This window comes from Rhopalosiphum maidis, chromosome 1, assembly GCF_003676215.2.
Source record: "Rhopalosiphum maidis isolate BTI-1 chromosome 1, ASM367621v3, whole genome shotgun sequence".
NCBI lineage: Eukaryota > Metazoa > Arthropoda > Insecta > Hemiptera > Aphididae > Rhopalosiphum > Rhopalosiphum maidis.
In genome coordinates, this window is record NC_040877.1 from 22,892,263 (window position 1) to 22,914,502 (window position 22,240).

A 22,240-nucleotide genomic window follows, 5' to 3' on the forward strand; every position below is an offset into this window, starting at 1 on the left:
TGTATAGTATCCGGCGTTTGCTGCACACGGCTCTAAAATATTATACACACAGGCGTAGTCGCGGATGCTTAATTAAACCCGTCGCACTATATTTTGTTAACATTTCCGCGCCGCTATTAAATTAGTTTCGAATATCCGATAAGTATTTGACTGCGCGCACATATAGAGTGTGATCCAATCCCCACTATACGTTTTAAACCTAATATTTTTTTCAATAATAATACGTTACAATTTTGATTTTTTAAATTTTCAAGTATACTCTAAGACCATTTTCAAATACATAGAGCACGTTATTCGTAGCTTACTACTGTTTCACACCGCCTGAAGCGGTGTTCTGTGACAATGCCAACCATACAAACTTATTATTTCTAAATAAGAACCACTTTTTTACCTGCATAATGTTAGAAAAGATGACGTTTTTTTTTTAAATTGTGATATATCCAAATCAAAATTTGAACGATTAGTTTTTTTAATTGTTTAGAATTGCGTGCTAAAGAAAATAGGTCAATGATAACAGGATAGAAAGATATGGCTGCAAGGTTAATTTAAAAATTATAGTAATTTAATATACTTATCTATCAATATTTTGCATCTTTTAAAAATAATCAAAGTATATTATTAAGTTTTTGTTGAGAACGTGATTCTTTTTTATTTTAAACTAAGCTGGTAATGGTACAAAAAAATTCTTAACTAGTATGGGGCACACGAGAAACTGTGATTAAGCCTTAAGTTGAAACATCTTTCGGTAGAAAATTATAACTCAGGCACGTAACCTAAAGTACTTTAAGACGGCTGACGTCCAAGACCTATCATTTGTTAAATATAATATTTGTATATCACTGACATATCCACGCGAGTTGATAACAACGTGCAATTATAACTTTTATTTTGTCATCTAGTTGGTGTATTCGAAAACTAACGATACGTATTTAATATCGATTCTATACGAATTACGGAGATATATAACTTATAATTGAATATTATTTTTCACGTTCATTTGCATGTATATCATATATTGTTGGTTAGGTTAAGTCGGATCAAAGTGATTTTTTTGTTCCGCGGTGTTTATAATTTCTGCGAACCGAATGATTTTTGATAAGCCAATATGCACGCTTAGTAAAAAATTTTCCATTATTTTTTTATGCTTGATCAAGTGCGATACATACATTTTTTCTGAAAATAACCCAACACATTATATTAACATTGTGACGCAATGGCTGGTATACATTAAATATTTAAAATATCCATTCCTTTTTATCCGCAATCGAACCCGGGGTGCATTGTTTCAATAAAATGCGTTAGTTTCGAATTACGATAGTATAATACGAATAGTGGGACGCATTTTTGTTAAAATACAAATTACAAATAACACAAATAACTATATTGGATACACGAGCGTTAAACAAATGCGAAGTTTGTAATTATGATAAATATACAACATTCGATTCGCCATCATGCTCCACCATTGATTATTTAATACAGCAGTTATTCAAATTATTTTTATTTTTTTTAATTTCTCGGTATATGCATAAAGACCACAGTTTCCGATACTTAAATTAGATTTTTTCCATAACATTTAATGCGTGCCTTGTGGCGACACGAACTTTTTTTCGTCAATGAATAACCGTCCTTTTTACTGCTATAGTTATTCATCAGATTATTTTTTTCGAATGTTTTGATGTGTTTAAATCGTAATTCAAATGAACAGTTTCTATATTATAAATCTATATATTATACTAAGGATTATAATCTTTGATAATAATTTTGCATCAATTATAAAATATTAATGTAATATTAAATCAAGTACACTTTTTATTTATTAAAATTATGAAATCATTATAGCCCCAAAATAAAAATAACATATATATTATATAAACAATTTGTAATCCTATTATTATTATTATTATTATTATTATTATTATTAGGATTCTTAATCATAGTACACAAAGCTCAATAAATAAGGAACTGCTCTTCAAAAAAAAATATTTATTAGTTATATATGCATACACATTAAAAATCATTTTCTTAACAATATACAATAAAAATGTTTCTATTGATCTCAGTCTCTATAACACCCCTTTAATTGACAACATAAAAAAAAAAATAAACAAAACCAAACGTGTATTATTAGTTTTAACTTAAAAGTAAAATACTCTATTAACTATAATTATAAAAGTTAAAAGTAAGTATGTGTTTTTACGCTATGATTTTTTTTTAAATTTAAATTTTCAAACGAATAATAAGTAGGTATTAGGTATATTACGATAATAAAATTCTCAAAACTCGCTTAAAATATCAAATTCATACAAAAGTATACCATGTAAAACTACAAGCATAGATAATATATTTTTAAGTCTTATAACAGGTATCGATATTTGCAACTCTAACAAACAAAGTTACAACACAATATTTTTTTACTAGACGCAATTTTACCGATATATATATATATTTAACGTGTTAACGTTTTAACTGGTTATAAGGATTTTATCTAAAGAATTCTATGAATAAAATGTCCATATATAGGTAGATACTGTGATTATCTTATGAACGATTTTAATCCCTTTCAGGGTGCTCGTGGTAAGACTAGGGATTAAAAATATATACACTTACATTTTTATTAGTCGAGATAAAACTGATTCAAGTATGCTATATTATATATTATATAATATTAGATAGTAAATACACAAATTTGAAATTATTGCCTTAGTTTGGCGAGTTTGTTTCATGCACGCGCCACATTTTAACACACCAACTACATATAAATGCACAGATAAAACAAAATTGGAATCGCATGCACAGAATTCCCTTTATAAAGTCCATTTAAAACGTTCGCGTTTTTACATCCAAATCTTATTGATACTGTCGTCGCAGAAAAACGTATATTCGATAATTGTATTTTGGTCAAGTCTGATACCATATACTTGGCTGATAACAGTGTGGTTTATCGTTATTGTTGTTAAAAAGTTTCTGTACACATACAACAAGCGTTATCGAGAAGAAAGAGTACAAACCTAACCACGTGCAGATAAAATACGTATATAAGTGCACCAATGTGTATGTGTGTGCATTTAATAACCAAAGGGATAAATCGATAGACCTTTGTCGAATTTCGTTTCAGAAATTTGCGAAGCTCAAGCCACAAATAGACTGGTTTATTAATCATTCGACAGTGGAGCTGACGAAGGCGTCACCGTTCTCCTGACATTTTGTTGAATGTTTTGTTCGTGATTTTTTCCCCTTATTTTATCTCTCTCCCGTTGTTTGAATTCGATTTATTTTAAATACAAAGACTCCACCGAATTGGATTATTTTCAATACAAATATATTATAAAAATGAAAAAAAAAATTGTAACAAACAGATTTTTTTCCAGACATCTCGATTTTAAAAACTATAACTTTACTTTTGAGAAAACTGAAAAAAATCAACGAGTTAATCATTTGTTTTTCATCGCCACCGCCCCATTTTGCGTCGATATCATTTCCTCGGAATTATTGGGAAACGGAAATTCCATTTGAATAGTTTCGTCGATTATATCATTTCTTTTGTACCTCAACGGTCATTCAATAATATTGTACGCGCATTATAAATGTGACAACAAATTGAAATCGTATCGATTACTTCGAAAGTTCTTTGTTACACCTCTGGCGGTGTGACAGTGAACATCTAACCTAATCTAACCTAATTTTTTTCCGCATTTGAAATTGAGAACTCGAAGAACAGGTGATATAGTAATTTCACCACTGTAGCCTTCGCTATTTTTTCCCTAAATAAAAAAATTTAACTTTTTTAACGAGTGACAAATGAAACGATCCCACCAAGAATCATCATTGTTTCATCAAAATTGTTCATCATAACTTTTTGCACGTAGTTGTGTTCATTGATCGTCATTTGTCTATGCAACCTATAAACGTAGTCGGTCACAAACTTATCTTGGTTACTACATCTGACTACGTTATTAAATGGGCTTCATATAAATCTTGAACTAGGCATCATAATACACTCATGCACGAAGCCAAGTCGAGGCATAAATAAGATTTCACCTCCCTCTTTTTAAGTCATAGTGGTCGTTTTACACAACTAACCTCGACCTTGGTACTCTCCATTTTTACGAGCTTAACTGTTGATGCTTTTGGATCTAAAATTATAACATCGTAGTATTTCAAAGTCAATCCAATTTCACTGACGAATAATATTCTTGATAACTGTTAGGAATTGTTCTACCGATATGTTATAATGAGATTTATGGTATTTATTACCATATCAAAACAACAATTATAATATCCCTATACATAATACTGCAATTCCGACTAAACTTATCTATTCATTGGTTTGGCTTATAATCGCTACGATGACGACGGTTAATCGATTTATGAAAACGATGCAAAATTAAATCACATAATTTAACAGATAAAATCGAGTGCATATAGCGAGTAAATGCAATTCAGTTAGTTTTAACGTTAATTCGTTATAAAACAAATCATAACATTAGTTAATATTTAATGAATTAATTAAGTCAGTCCATTGGATTCAAAATGTATTTTTTCTATTATTTTTCAATGAATTTAAATACACCACTTAGTACAAACGGTTTAAAAAGTTTCGTTAACATTTAATATGTTCACAGTTTATAACATACCATTGAACACAAACTAATTTCGTTCATTGTTGTTAAACACGCAATAGCTTCATTATATTTTATGACAATAATAATTTAACATTATGAGCAGAGTAACACGCCACAATGACAAGCATTGACACATTTAATATTTCAATGATATTATTGAAGTTTTGAAATGTTCGTGATTAATTGAAACAGTAAAACGATATCGAAAGCTATATATAATAATAAGTAATAATAAACGTAATATTATTACACCTGTCATGTAGAGCGATTAACGATTGAGTGAATGATACCTATTGAATAAAATCCTAGTTAAATTAATATAATATTAAACACGCTTAACTATCATATTAAAAATTAAAATATTTTGACAATTTTATTGCAGCAACAATCGTATGGAATAATTAAAAACAAAATTAAATGGACTGAAAAAAAAATGTGAAGCCAGTCGAGTTAGAACATTTTTTGTTTTTAATATAAAATTGTGTTAATAAATGGTTTATTATTTTACGAGTAATTTTACTTTAAATATGTTTTTTCTCAAGTACTGTTGTTTGTGGTTTATATTAGATTTAAATTTATTATTTTTTTTCTATAAAATAACAATTTATTTGTCGAAAAGGGGTTATACAAAAACAAGGATTATTATTATTATTTTTATCCTTTTGATTAGTTTAATTGATCGCTTATAGTATTGTTAGAAAAAAAAAATAACTTACGTTTTTCTAATAAATTAAACGAATAACAGTAAACTATCGAGTCAGTGCCGCATAGTTTTTAAATAGAAATTTTAATTAAAACAAACTGTCCAATTTGTTTATCGTGTAAAGTGATAACGTAAGCATTTACTTAAAATGTTGCTGAATAATTAAAGTTCTAATCGCCAGCAGGGACTTATTATTATTTATTATTTTAGACTGTTCATTTTATTTTAATATAATAATAACAATAGTGTTTTTATAAATCATAATGATCAAATAAATATGTATACTAATTTAATAGTACATATTACAAAATATATATTTTTTAAATTAACATGAATTTTAATTTGAAATGTCACAATAATTACATAATATTTTGTTTTGGTAGTGAATTTTACTTGATATCCGCAATTTCTACAATTAACTTATTCAGTATGACAAATGATACCACTTTTGTTATATTATTATCTTTTTAAGTCGTGCTAAGTTGTGCTCCATTTTACAGGATTATCGTAGACAATAAGACAATATTGAAATATTGTTCAGCTTTATGGACAATATTTCTTACATTTGGACCCATAACCATTAATAATAAAAACATTCTTTCTTTATCGGTTACCGAGACCGAGGGAAAATATCTCGTATTCGCCATATCGGCCAAACGGTAGGCTGTACTATATGACGGAAAAAAGGGGCACTAAAAACGTCTTCGGAATCCTTCCCCATTTAGTGGACATAAATGTGAAGAGACATGATAATGCTCTCACGTATTCCATTTCAGATTGAAGTAAAGGTCACGTATACAATATATATATATATATATATATATATATATATATATATATATATATATACATCATAATCAGACATTATTTTTTTCTTTATTTATTATTATTTTTTAGCTCGTCGTGAAAACTTTAAAATGCCGTCTAGTTACAAAAACTATTTTTTCGGCTTTATCATTCCAATACTTTTCACTCAAATATTCAATAGAAATATTTTTGGTCCGTTAAAAATGTTATACGCTACGTGGACTTTATATTATTATATTATAAGGACTAATTCAAAAATAAACATTTGTGTATAAATACATACGTTTTAATCTATTATAATAAAGCGTTCTAATAGTTTCCTCTAACTAATTTATATTAATTTATTAAAACTAAATAGATGCACTATAATATAGGAATCAAAAAATATTTTACCTTCAAATATTTATTTCAGTTTAGGTTTCAATGGTGATTTATAAAAAATAAAACAAAAATTATTCCGGTTAGAAGGTTGGTGAGGTTTAGTTTCGTTTCTAATAGTGATTATTCTATGTTTTTTTTCTTATATTATAAGCTATTTCAAAATTGTCAGCAATTGAACATATTCCTGTACTGTGCATAATGATCGATAAATAACGAACAAAAAAATAAATCTACTTTTAAGTGACTGGAAAATTGCTCTGGAAAATATCTGTTAACTTTTTTACTACTATAGTAAATAACTGTATAATACATAAAGATAATTACTTACATAAAACCATAAAATTGTTTAATTGAATCTCCCCAAGCTATATATTGTATTCAAATTTACTATCTAAATGATAGTGACAATACTTTAAATTTGTATTAAAAATTACAAACGTGTTGTTAATTTAATTATTTTAGGAAAGTATATATTGAAAATTGTAAAACGTATTTGAAATGAATTAAAATTTATCATTTTAATATTAAAAATATTTTTATTAATTCAATGGAATATCTAAAATAATATTCGACTGTTGAAAACATTCAATCAACTAATTCAGAATTTAAGCTGCAAAATAAAAAAAATATATGTATACTGAAATTATAAACTACGTATTAAATACAAAAAACTTTTTACGATAGTCATTATTATTTTTTTATTTAAACCTATAAAATAATTATTTCTCTGCACCAATACATACAATTTTCAATTCAATATCTTCTGTCTAAATATAACAATACGATTTGATGGTGCAAATTATATTATATATTTCTTATCGTTGTATTTTATTTACAACATCCGTAAAAAACAGTATTTTTCTCTTTAAACAAAAAAAAAAAAAGATATACAATTCGGTTCGTTGCAACAAAACAAACTTCAACGACACTTTTCGATATATTTCATTTGACTTTTTTTTGGCACATATAAACACATATTTTATTTCAACACTTATTTTTGCATATGGAATTCAATATTTCATAGAACCTCTCCGACCATTTATAGTCAATATATTATATTGGCTGGTTGTTGTGAAAAAAAAATGATTGAAATAAGTCCGATTCTTTTAGTGCTGAGTTTACGATTATTGTCCAACTTTTTTTGTACAATATAATATAACCTTTTTGAAAACAAATTAGTTAGTACTTTGTGTATAATAAATATTGATTGTTATATTCAGTCAATCAGTCAATATAAAACTAGTTATCAAATAGTTTGGCTAATATCAAATAGAAAAATATCGCCAGAACACACTATCTTTAGTTTCTTGATTCTAATTTTATCTACATGCTCAATTATAAATTTAGTTATAACAATTAATCTTTTGGTTTATAGTATAAACTTTATACTCTTAAGACTTAAGAGAAAATATAATTAATTTTAGCAATTGCAAAAATATTTACTATAGCCTATTTTAAAATAGACTACACCTGTTTATAAACATGGTTTTAAGTTTAACCACAATATTATGATCTGATTAGATATATAATTAATATTAATTTTTAATTATACTTATTTTTCGCATGGTTATGTTAAAATACTGCTTAAAACTTATCAAACAACTAATTTCTAACTAATGGATTTGAAATTTATTTTACAATTACCATACGAAATGAAGTCAATCGGAATCTAATTGAAGTCATTACTTATATATTTTCAAATTCCTATATGAACTAGACTGATATGTAGATATTTATTTTAATCCAAATGGCATTTACGTAATAGACAGATACGCTATTAATTTACCCAATTTGCAATAGAAATCTAAACAGACTTAAAAATCAATTCTGGTTAATGAACAACTTACAAATAAGACGAATATTATCTCAAAAGGATTTTTACAATAATATTAGTATCTTAATAGATTGTATTAAAAAAAGATTAGATTTGCTGAAAAATAATAAACTTCATAATTAATTTACTATTAATTTAAATATATTTATTAAAAAATATTATTTAATTTACTTATTTTTAACTAACTAAATTCGAAAAAAATACGACGATTGTTTATTGAACATTTTAAAATTAAATATATGCATATTTTTTTTAATTTTAAGTTTTGGACTAAATATTAGATATTTAGATACACATATTTAAGTACATAACGTTTTCAAAGACATAAAATAAATAATCGATTTTAATACTTTTGATTTATCTGCAAAAAATAAAAAGCAAAAGCTATTTAAGAAAAAATTTCCATAAAAATCAATATAAATATTATATATATATTAAATACCTACCTACGTAATAAATTATAACAAGGAGATACATCATTTTTTTCAGGAAGTTATAACCAGATTCCTATGAAATCCATTTTAGTTGGTACATTGGGTTTATATTTTATTTTAATACACCCTTTTAGCTGTTTGGTTCATCTTTCAACGAAAAATGTGTTACGAATTATAATATTTCCTTCGTTTTGAATATTATGTTTACTTATATTTAAGAATGGCCTTTTCAATTAAATATGTTAAGAACAAACTTTTAGTATGTATAATAATGTTACTGTACTCGTATATTACACATTTACACTATAATGAATATTTTTGATTTAAATGTTCGTAACATATATAGCAGCAATTGATACATAATAGTATAAATATGAATAATGATTAATTAATTAATTTAATTATGTTGATCAATATAACTAAAATAGTAAGTAAACATTAAATGTATTAAAATAAAAATATTTAAACATTTATTTCAAAATATAGTTAGGAATATAAAAAAAATAATAAGTTAATTTTTTTTTTTAAATTATCACAGTTTAATAGACCACTAATTAGAGAACTATAAAATCTTATACTCTCTAGGGAAATCCTCCACATCACCTAAAAAGTATATGATTTAGGGACCTGAACCCAACACCAATAGCAATATATACATATGAATTAATATTAGGTAAGACTTATCCTCAAGTGAATTTTTCACTGTCAATTAAATATACAATGTATTTTATCATACGTTTTTATTATAAGTATTATAGTATAGTTGTATTCTCTTAAAAAAAAAATAACATATATATACCTTACCAATGACGTGTTTTATTTGTTATTCTTTTATATAGCCATTTTGGTTTTGTTTTCCTGAAATACAATTGAGTAGGTAACTGGAATTTTACCTTAAAAACATCATCGAAATTAATCTATCGTTAAATAACAGCAAATTAATTAAACAACTATGCGTTTATTCATGATGATTGTTTAAAGCTTGTTGATAAAAGAACATAAAGTATGAATAAATTAATTCAATAAATTTGACAATGTGCATAATTAATTTAAATTATAAACGTTTTTAAAATAATTTTAATATACTATAAGTATACATACTTTTATTTATCAATAGTATGTAATACTTATACTGCTTGAGTTCTAAATGAATTGAATATACCTACTCAGCGAATGATTATCACTTGTATTAATGACTTACAGTAAATAGAAAAATAACGTGTACGAAAATGATACTACTATTTAATACAATAAAAATAAACACGGGATTTAAATTATTTAACTATTGAAATAATAATATATAATATGCAAAACAAGCATATTTTTTTCGATAGACACTGAAATTCATGATAAAATATTTAATTGACCACTTATTACATTTTTTTTTCAAAATTAATAATTTTCCCAGATCTTACACATAAATAATAATAAACTATACAAAAGTATAGTATACTGTATATTTACACAGATGTGGGTGATCAACAAGGATTGTGTTCATTTAATTTTATTCAGCTTGTAATGAACCTATACAGCTACACTAATTACTACCATTAATTTTTTCGATGTTAACTAATTGCATGTAAATAATAAATATATTAACCTCAAATTACAATATTTTATAAATTTAAATATCAACGTTTCAGTTTTTGATTTTCGTCTATAAATATCTAATTATTACATACAAAAATAAATAATTTGTATAATATAAGTGTTGTAAAAATAACCAAAAGTAATTTAATATTTATAAATCAATATTATTTGTTAATTTAACTTTTAAGCATCAACAATCAAATCTCATTAAAATTAAATATAGAATATATTTCTTATATAATATATTTTCGATATTCAATAATATTTATTATAAATCAGACTTTTGTTACACTTTGATTTGATTTTGAAGAGCTTTTGTATGATTTTTTTATCAGTTTAAAAACAAAATATTTTTACGGAGAGATATTTCCTTTGAATTTCTGTCATGATGAAAAATAATATTGTATTTAAGTGTAAATAAATATTTAAGACTTTTTTTTCAGCATTTGTGTTACCGTTGTCGTATTGAACGTTCATTTCCGATCACCTCAGACGCACAAAATGGCTCCTTGGGTAAAAAGAGTGTTCATCCATATACTGCCAAGACTTTTAGTCATGCGAAGACCTCAATACCAGTTCGAACCAAATAAGTAAATATGCACAATATAAATACGCATAAATTAAGTTTGCTAATCTATGGTATTGAAAAGAAAAAAATATTTATAACAACAATTTGTATATTTGTATTTAAGTTCAATATATACATAACAATAATATTAGTAATATAAATTATAAATAACTTTTATTTTTTTTTCACCGGTAACCCCCTGAAAAATACTTTTATATACATGCTTAGTTTATTAGAAATAGCCTACAAAAAAACATAATATTTAGAATTAATTTATTTTTTATAACGTTAATTAACTGAATAAGTAATTTAATAACGGTAACATAAAAAACATTTTTATTATTTTAAATAAATTTTAATATTAAAACTGTTGGTACCTAATGCATTTTTTTCAAAACAACAAATGTTATAGTTATAATACTGTTTATCTTTTAATAAATATAGTCGATACAGGGCATAGTTTGGTTAATAATAATTTAATATCACTGTATTCATTTTAACAATCAAGTTAACAAAATATATTATGTTATTAATCGTTTGTAGTTTTTATGTTTCATAGCAGTTTATTAGCTGAATCTATTTAAAACAATCTAATGGAAATTATTGACCTATGTAATTATTTTTTTTTTTTATCGAAAATCAACCATATAGTCTATTTCTTAACATAAGATAGACGAGATCTTTTGTATTATAGTAATAATTACAGTTGAGAAGAAGAATAAAATCACAATTTTTTAATTTGTTTCATTGTTTATTGTTATTAATCCATCTTACTCATCCAAGTTTTGAAAATTGCGAATGAGCTATTATTTTATTAAAATAAATAACAAAATGCATATTTATACTGAATAATAATATACATTTTAAATATTTCAAGGTAATATAGTTACAGTTTACTCGCATTGTATTATTATTTTGTGACAGATGTCTTTACAAGTTTACAAACATCATACATGAAAATTGTAATGAACGAAATTGTACATGTAATATAAGTACATTTTTATAATTGTTTTTAAATCATAAGTATTTAATTAAAGATAAATTGAAAAAAAAATAATAAACAAAAAAGCATTATTCAGAAAACAAATAAATATTGAAATTTTTGTTTAATATTTGAAATTATTTGTTTAATAGTTTTTAACCGTATACATTTTGTTTTATTATTTACTGTAATACTATAAATCATTTATACGGTACAATAAATGTATAATTATTTAAAAATTTTATTTCAAATATTTTAATTAAAATATAATAGAATAAAGTATTTTTTTTTTAATTATATTATAAGTCTATGTAATATTTAGAAATCTACAATTGTATAGACGTCACATTGCTACGAAAGCAAATAAAATTTCTTTTTTTTATTGTATAAAATGTATACACGTAATATACCTATAATATTATAATCTATTAAAACTAAAATTCGTTGTGATAATTTTTTATAAATAATTAAAAACTTGCAACAAATTATATTAATTGCAATGTATTGCTATCCATCATATAACAAGTGTAATATTATACTTACCGGATATTATTTTATAGGCAATATAGGTTCATTCTTGTAGAACACCATTTTTAAATGATCAATCATCAACCACATAGTACACTTTTCGAAATAATATTATATTTTATTTATGAAACTTAGCTAGTGTCTTTGAAATCTAATAACACGATTGATAGGTTTAAAAAATATCTTATAAGAACAATAATACGCTCATATATTGTTAAAATCACCTAAACGCAATAATCATCAATCATAGTTAACAATAATGTTACTATAATAATATTACAATGTTAATTTTATAAGTTCAATTATTGAGTTTTGAATACAATTTTCTTAAAATTATTAAATGTATTGTACCAACGCGTATAAAATAATATTCCGTTAATCCGTTTCGATAAACATGAAATAAATTATAAAACTTTAATAACAGTAATATTAATTCCTATAAATACCTGCGTTCTACTCAAGATAATATTTTATAAGCTTACACGATTGTAATGATAATACTCTCATGTTTACGAAATGTGTTGTAAATAGATTCAACGCCGGTTCGATAATGCTGAAAGGCAGAGACATACATCCATGTTTCTTCCAGGCTGGCTGTGGTTACGACAGCACAGAAGCCGGTAAAGATAAAGGTCGCCGACAAACAGATGACAGTAGCGTGTCGAAAGGCACCAGAGAAACGTCCAAAGAAGACTTATCCAGGTCAGAAGTGATGTATATACAATAATATATATATATATATATATATATTGAACATCCGTGTCACACCACTCACGCTCTTAATGTACGACTGATTCGATTCGTGAAGCGGTCCCTATATTTTGAACATTTCGTTAAATATGCACATTTAATTATTTCATAATATATGGTGCCCACTGTTTACGGATGACCTATTTTTTCACAAAGAAATTCTTTATATCGAACTTCGTGTAAACAGACGTGCTGAAAAACAAATAAAATATTAAATATCATGGAAAAAAAAAATAATAAACATTGGTAATATTGCCAAAAAGATTTCAACGCGCGTTTTATCGTACATCATAACATAGTGTCAAAGAATCGTTGAATATTCAAAATTAAAGACAAAAGTTTTATCTAGGGCTTCATATTATATTCATTTTTCAAATATCTAATTTTTAAAAAATCATTTTGATAACTACATACTGAATAAAAAAAAAAATACGATATCATCGTCTTAAAATGTTTACTGCTCAAGAAGTTAAAACTAAAAACTGATATATCAATTTCTAGGTAATATTTTAATTATTTTATTTTATTTAAAACTATTAAATATAGGACCGATATTTAATTGACACGAATGAACTTATTATTTTTACTTATTTTTCTATATGATTTTGTGATTACGAAACAACCAAAAGTACGTAGTACATACATCTGACATATTGTGAATTACTTTGAAAAATTTAATAGTATTTACATAAATTTACACTTTTTTCAAACATTTTTTAAAACTACCACTATTAAATCCCTTATAAATGCTCATGTTGACGTCTTCTTGACCTATATAATCAAACAATAATTAAATTAAATACTTCACTCATCCACGTATTTGTATTAATTAAAAATTAAAAACAATATCTCTGGTGCGACGTATCGTTACTATTTCTTTGCTGGTCTTGTAATCACATAACATCATTTAAATAAATAATTATCGTATTTATGAAATCATAATCATCATAAAGATTTTCCATAAATTTAAATCGACTATCTTTTCGTGTACAGTAAATATAATATTCAATTATATTAACCGTTTTATTTTATTAATAACAATTCATTCAATTTAAACTTAAATGCTATATATTAGGTTTAAGGTCACAAGTGTTCTAGAATTTTAAAATTTCATAAATTGAATTTCATTTAATGTAACTTAGTTATGAGAATCATCATTTTTCTGCCCAGTTCATAAATTGTGCAGGTCGATTGTCTGTTTTACGAAATAGATAGGTGAAAAGTTCGTGTTTCACAAATTTGGCAATTTTGCGTCTACGATATAACATATTATATGTTTAATGTTCTCCAATATTTCAATCTCTATTAATTATTAATATTACCAAAAACATTTTCACATCAAATTTAGTATCAACAACATCCCGTATAATTCTAAAAGACGACGAAGCAAAATATAATATTGTTTTATCACTTATATAAGAGAGTAATATCCCCGAGGAGATAGCCGTTCGTGTATTCGAGTTATTTTTGTAATTCTGTATCTTATTGTGTTTGTCTAAGGTATTTTATTAATGCTTGAATGTTTTTTTGCATTATTCCCATAAGGCGTAACTATAAGTTTTTGGAATAGAAATTTCATTGCTTACCGAAATAATAAACCGCACTTGCTTTTCTTTCTACTTTTTAACAACGGAATAACATTTTTAATGTATTCCATCTTTAATTATCCACATACAATATTCATACCTTAAGTGCTTTGAGTTATTCAATACGAGATAATTTAATAATAACAATTATGATGATAATACTGAAGTATGTATTCGATGGTAACTATATTAATATACAAGTTAGCTTTGAATCATTTAAACGCGGAATATGTTTATTATATTCTATTTATAAACTATATAATAATTTAAACAAAATGGCGTAAATAGCAATGCATTTAAATAATTTTTATGATTGCTACGGTAGAGCATGCAACTTTATTGCTTTTGGAAAAATAAAAGCCTGAAAAACTTTTATTATATTTATTCTCTATACAAAATGTTTGTTGACTCTGAATCTGCCGTCAACGATGATTCTCTTTGTACTCGTTGCCTACTCGTTACTGAAAACAGTATATTCTTAATCACCTGTATATCAAATAATATAATACTATTTTTTTTCTGGTTTTATTTGCCCTTATGATTTTATCGCAGTACTATGTAATAATTTATTATTTACTATATTTTTTACATTTACCAAAATATACGACACAAAAACAAATGTCTTACAATATTTTATTGGTTAACTGTAGTGACGGAGAAGGAGGTAGCTGTCAGGTACACGGGGTGGCGCAGAGTCTGATGTCCGATGAGATATCAGTAACCGAGATGACAACAGATTGCAGTAAGAGCTCTATCCTGCTTAGGAGCCCTGGATTTCTGCATTCATCCTGTCCTCCAGCCATGCACAAATCGTGTTTTTGCATCCGATTCATCGCGGAACACACGAAAATAACGGACGACGCAACCAAAGTATGTATAATATGCAAACTTTGACTTACCGCATCTCTGATAATTATTAATGTTGCACGTCGATATCGATGTAATTTATAAAACTAAAAATAATACGATACTTCTTGGATAATTTATTGACGCATTTATATTGTAATTATAGACATTAAAAAAAAGTTTTCATACTATAATATAATAAACAAAAACAATTAAATATTTAATTAAAATTATAGACTAAAAATAGAAATCATTGCTTATCCAGAGTGTTTATCGTTGTTTGCCATTGATGAACTATCAAAACTTATAAAAGTAGAAAATAGAAACTGTAATTAAATTGTATTGAATATTGGTATACTTTCGATAAACCAATCATATCGATGTCAGTATAATTGGTTCGATGTCGTTGTGCATCATTATGCTTATACTTCGTAGCTGTACTGTAAAATATAATATTAACTTTTCCCCATTTGCGTAACAACTTATGCGACGATTGGCCTTGTCTTACTCGATTCCGAACGCAACAAAGATGTTTTATTTTTTTAATATAATTTTATTTATTTGAGAAATAAGAGAACTCAAAAAACCCTTAGTAGTATTTTTCTATGTGAAGAATCTTGTCTAGACGATATTTTAAAGAGGTAGATTTTCAATTACTTCGGAGCTTGTCTACGCATATAAAAAAACGACCTAAAACTCAAAATAAGTAAAATCATGTTCAGTTATAATAAAATCTATAAAAATATAATGATTTTATATTGTAATTTGAAAAATAATGGAACTTACATTGTATATTATATATACGTATATATATATATCATCATCATTATAATACAGAATCTTTTTTCAAATGTATCATAAAACTAGGTACATATTATCAGCTTGAAGGAATCAAAACGAATGTCCAATACTTGTTCGCTGTATAAAATAATAGATATTGTATTCACTTTTTATCCAAATTAGTTTCTTATATTTGTATGATCAGTAATAACGAATATAATATTATCAAACTTTCTGTGATCAAATTATATACATATTTTTAATTAATTTTTTTTAATATATATATATATATATTATAGTTATATTATTTTAATAAAATATATTTCATACAAAAATTTTCTCTCGTCGTTTCGCCTTCAGCCGATTTATCAGACTGTTATTAAAGCATATAAACTTTTTCACGATTATTAATAATCTGACTTTTTTAAATAACCAAGAAAATGTCGAATTTAATATAATGTTTACCAATTAATATATTTAAACGAGATCAAAATGTTTAGTGAATTAAAATTATAGACATTATATCCACCAATTTAAATAATAAGCGTTTAAATGTTTAGATTTATTTAGTTTACATTTTAGATACAGGACGCAGTAAAGTCATACTAATTTTACAATGATATGACGTGTTTCTTACTTTTGTGACTGAAGAAAAAAAAATTTGATAATCAATTTTGGTGGAGATTTTTATTGGCAATTAGATGTTATTGGTTTGCATTTTTTTAAATAATCTGGGAAAAATTGAGAATTATTATTAAAATAATTTTAGTTACAAGAAAGTTAGACATTCTTCACTCAGAATAATTTTTCATCGTATATGTATAATAATGAATTCAAATTTAAATTCAAATTTAACACATTCATTAAAATTCTTATAAATATCACCTCCACACACTCCCTATCATAACCTCTGTAGAGTCTACTCGCGTGTTTTTGAACGTTCGACGGTAAATCGCAAAACATTATAATATATTATTATTATATTACCTATCAAACTTACTGTATTATCACCCGTACATACGGCGCAGCTCTATTACGGATTACTTGCTCGACCTCGAACGAAAACTTTGCGCCGTATGGGTACAATCAATCAATCTCAACGCCTATCCGGTGTGCGCTCGTATATAGACAACAGTATTATTTCCATACGATTATCCTCTACGTGCTTTGTGCAGGTGAAAGAAGATTGGAAGTATGTCGCGATGGTCTTGGACAGACTATTCTTGTGGATATTTACACTGGCCGTGTTCGCGGGCACGGCAGGTATTATCCTACAAGCGCCCACGTTGTACGATGACCGAATACCGATCGACAAAAAATTCAGCGAATACCAAACGTAAGTATGATGGAAGTCTTAACAATAATATTATAATGTATCGACGATATTATATTAAATATTATGTTTTAATAAAATACGTAGACGTCAAAAGTGGCGTTATTTAAAGATTTTAAAAGTGCTGAGTGGGGAGGGGTGGATGATTAAAACGTTTCAAAATAACTTTCTAGGTTTCTAGGTTTCATTTCAACAAAGCGGAATTAATCGAACTTTTCGATTTTTTAATCTTAGTTTTTCAATCATAATATTTTCAATTTCTATTCTATTCAACGATAATATTACAGCATTTTATTGTTACAAATACATTTCTAAATGCTTATTATTTAAAAAAAAACACAACCTTTAGAGATCAGGGAAATCCGCCCCTGTTACCCTTAATATATATATATATTATTGCCGGCAAGGCGTACTTTATATGAGTAACACAAATTAAATGTGCATCCCAATAATATTATGATTATATTATTACGGTATTATTCGTGTTGTATACTTACTTTTGAGAAACAATATAATATTATACATATGCACAGTCGCTTAGGACGATGCTGCTTCAGTATAAAAATACATAAAATATGATATCATACAAGTGCATAATTTTATAGTTTACGAACTTCAAAATAATATAACTAAGAAACAAGAAAGTCGGACGAGTTGTATTTTTGCTCATGTTTAATGTTTATATTACAAAGTACATATCTTATAGTTTTTAAAGGTCTTTTTTATTCAAATTTCACAGTGAATAAATATTATGAAATATTTTTTATTAGCACTATAATATAAAGGATTTGATATTAAATAAAATTCTATAATATGTTATACTATTATGAAATTCTACACAATTTTCATAACACAAGTTATATTTCTTTTCTCAGGGTAATATTATGGCATGTTAAATTATAATACACGTTTAAATAATATTATCATGTGATTATCAAAACAGTTTAATCACTTAGTTTAAAAAAAAATGTGTTATATAAATATATTATACAGATATTTGATTAATATTGTGTTAAATTCGATAGGAATGATTTGATATACTCGTATAAAAAAAAATAAAATAATAGTTATCATTATTTTTATTATTATGTATAAAATATTTAAAAATATAACATACAATATACATATACATATTCAATAATAATCCACCCTGATGTTTATAATATTATAATAATGAAAAACTTATGAATGGACGGACGTTGACGGATAAAAGAAAATAAGTCAAAATCATTATTTTTTGGGAAACAAAATAAAACTAGTTTCTGTATTTTTATTTTTCACATATGAATCGTATGATGTAAGGTAAAAAAAAAAAAATACGAAACAAATACAGTAGATTGTTGTTAAGTCGAATCTCAAGAGGAACAGGAAAAAATTCTAGATATCGAAAACTTTGAGTTATCGAGTTTTATTGAAATTGATAAAATTTGTAAATAATTTAAATGCTTAAAATGCTTAATCATAAAATTTAAAGCACCAATAGTACATACATAATAATAAACTGCAATAATGAATGAATGCATTTTTTTTTTTTAAATCTGTCATTAAAGTTAAGAATGTAAAAATTTAAGTCGTTTAATTTACGCTTATTTTCTATTTCACGTGTATACAAATGACTACAAATATTGACAACAAACGCGTGAAATCACAATTACTATACTGAATTTACTGCTTAATTTTTTTGTTTTTTCCGTAGTAAAAAATATTATTTGTGTAATAGAGATAACGAAAAACGATAAATTTTATTTCGAGTTATCGAGAAAAAAATACTATTAATCGTAATGATAGTTTCAAAGAGATTTCAATGTAGTTCGATATAACAAAAAATTCGACATAGTGACATCCAAGGCCGTAGCCAGAAAAACATTTATTTTTGTGTGTGGGGGGGGGTTAGAGTATTTATATGTTATATTATACAAGTTTTAAATATAATAGGCATTTAAACCTACTCATTCTTATTTCAAGAAAAATTTCGAGGGGGGGTCTAAACCCCCTGAAGCCCCTCCTCCCTGGTGACATCCGACATAATAATAATCTGCTTTATTTTGATAATTAAAATTACGTATGTCATAATATTTTTTTTTCTGCAAGATAGAAACATAGTCAAATTGACTTATTCTCTTTTACCACCGCAACGACTACTTGACCGAAGTGTTTAAAAATTTAATAATAAATTACAGGTCACCTAGCATAAGGAAGAAACTGAAGATAGGCCGTTATTGAAATAAAGTACCAATAATAAATTGTAATTACCTATTATAAATCGATATCGTTTTTTTTCGATTGCAATGTTTAATTTTTTTTTAATCTCTCACTCACATAATCAAATACACAACGGTCTTGCAATTTATATTATACATGTCATATTAATAAAACTTTTACATTTTTTCCACATTATAACAATACACTTAATTGCCACTAGCATGAATTTCCACGAACGATTTTTCATAACATACTTTATCGCACAAAATACAAAGTATTATACGCATCTGGTTTTATGAATCGCCAAGCTCTTTTTTCGTTTAATACCACATTGATTCAAATTCTGATGTTTAAATTTTAATTACCTATTACACTGAAAAACTATATTTTAAAATATTTAGATGCTTTATAGCATTTAAGGAGTGTCTTCTGATGATACAAACGTATTTTTTCAAACAAAAACCACAATATTTTATTGCGTTCTGTTTATTTATTACTGATTAGCAAATGATTTTTTACTTTTAAGTTTTGATGCATCTCAATCAAAAGGTAAATAAGTAGTTTTTGAGTTATTAAACTTAATGATTTAGAAGGTTGGTGTATGATTTAAAAACTAAAGTAATACCTATTAATATAAACGATGATTTTGTAATCTATTAAGATTGTTGGTGTTTAATTATAGTTGAGTAAACTAAAAAATATTATAAATTATATTTTATGTTTGTATTAAGTCATTATTAAAGAATATTATCTATATAATGAAATTTAATAACTCAGAAAGTATACCCATTCAGTTTTATATATTTATATAGATCAAAATCTTAAAGACAAAAATCATCTGCTTAACAACTTAAAGTAAAAAAATTAATTTTTTTTTAAAAAAAAAACAATTTAAATAACGATAAAAAAAATTAAAAAAAAATAAAAATAAAAACGAGTGGATTTGAAAATTTGGTTTAAGTAGATATACTTTTAAATTTTAAAAAATCCAAATAATTTGTATAAATGCACATTGTTAAACAATAATAAAAGGGCATGAGCATGTTTGAAGATCCAACCTGTATATGTATATAATATTATTTATCCACTATGTAGATTTGTGGAAAAACGTTATCATGTGTTAGAACATTAAATCACATACACATTTTGGGCGCATAGAAGATTCGACATGCCTACAACCGCAATAACTATCGCACATTATTTTTAAATGTATTTCGTTTGCCAGCACAAAATACACTCAAATTGTTTCACTTCAAAATGTTCAAGTTTCATTTTGAAGTACACAGATTACGTGGTCAGACCGGTTAATAATATTGTACCGCTCAATCAGCATATAATATGATGTCCTACCTAATTTGTCCATCATACGCATTACGCCCGCAACGACCAGCCGCATTACATAAATATATAATATTGTGTTCTAATACAAATGGCTCAAACGAAATTGAAGTGGTCCAACTATATTCCAATGAATAATACACCATTTTTTTTTTTTTTTTTACTAGGTTTAAATTTTTATGTAATTATACATATAAAGTCAGACGGACGGAAAGTTATAAAACAACGAAATATTAAAATAAACAGTTAAACAGTTATATACCTATACTACACCTATAAAACACATATAGAGATAGAAAGGCAATGTTATGTATGAAAGTCTATTGAAATTACTTTGTTTGGAAATCGATTAAATACAATTAATTCAATATAATAAAACAGCACATATTGCAACATAATATAGGCTTGGATTTAATCACGTTTGGTTAGGAATATTAATAATATTTCTTTATAATGTGTTTGACTATATCATTGTATTGCTAGTTCAATATTAATAATATCTTTCAAGTAGGTAACATTTTTCGATTTATTCATGTAAATATTTATTTAATTAATTTTACTTGTATAAATTCTATATTTTTCCATTGTCCACAGAAATTATGACATTTTCTGTACAATACTTTTTTTATTTTTTTATTAGCACATAAAGAAAACGAGTTTTTTATGAATGAAAAGAAAAATCCTATTGGAGGCCGCCTTTGACTCGGAAAGGTACGTGGTCTAACAATATAAGATTGAATTTCAAAAGCAGTTCATTAATAATATTGTTGTATAAGTATAATGGTAATCGAATCATTATAATGTAATAAAAAATATGTTTATGTGTAAAATATTTAATTTAAATTAATAATGATTAATACAGACATATTTATGTCCAGTCTCAATTTCAAATTTAGGGACCGCGCGTTTCACTACGCATACCGCAAACTATCAATAATCTTCTCACATTATTT

The 22,240-nt window shown here is 25.5% G+C and overlaps 1 protein-coding gene across 4 annotated transcripts in view; it reads left to right on the plus strand.

Annotated features, from left to right (window-relative positions):
- Positions 1 to 22,240, plus strand: part of LOC113551067 (acetylcholine receptor subunit alpha-like) — a 159,205-nt gene that overhangs the window by 134,500 nt on the left and 2,465 nt on the right. Inside the window, exons 9-13 of one of the 4 annotated variants that reach the window (XR_003405100.1) lie at positions 10,818 to 10,964; positions 12,984 to 13,154; positions 15,439 to 15,658; positions 17,590 to 17,750; positions 21,928 to 21,998. Coding sequence is in view for 3 of the 4 variants with exons in the window: in XM_026953108.1 (XP_026808909.1) it covers positions 10,818 to 10,964; positions 12,984 to 13,154; positions 15,439 to 15,658; positions 17,590 to 17,750; positions 19,928 to 19,970 (742 nt within the window). In the remaining variant the exon portion in view is untranslated. Of the gene's footprint in view, positions 1 to 10,817; positions 10,965 to 12,983; positions 13,155 to 15,438; positions 15,659 to 17,589; positions 17,751 to 19,927; positions 19,997 to 21,927; positions 21,999 to 22,240 lie in introns of those variants that run through there. The other 3 variants (XM_026953108.1, XM_026953100.1, XM_026953115.1) reach the window with 3 other exon arrangements.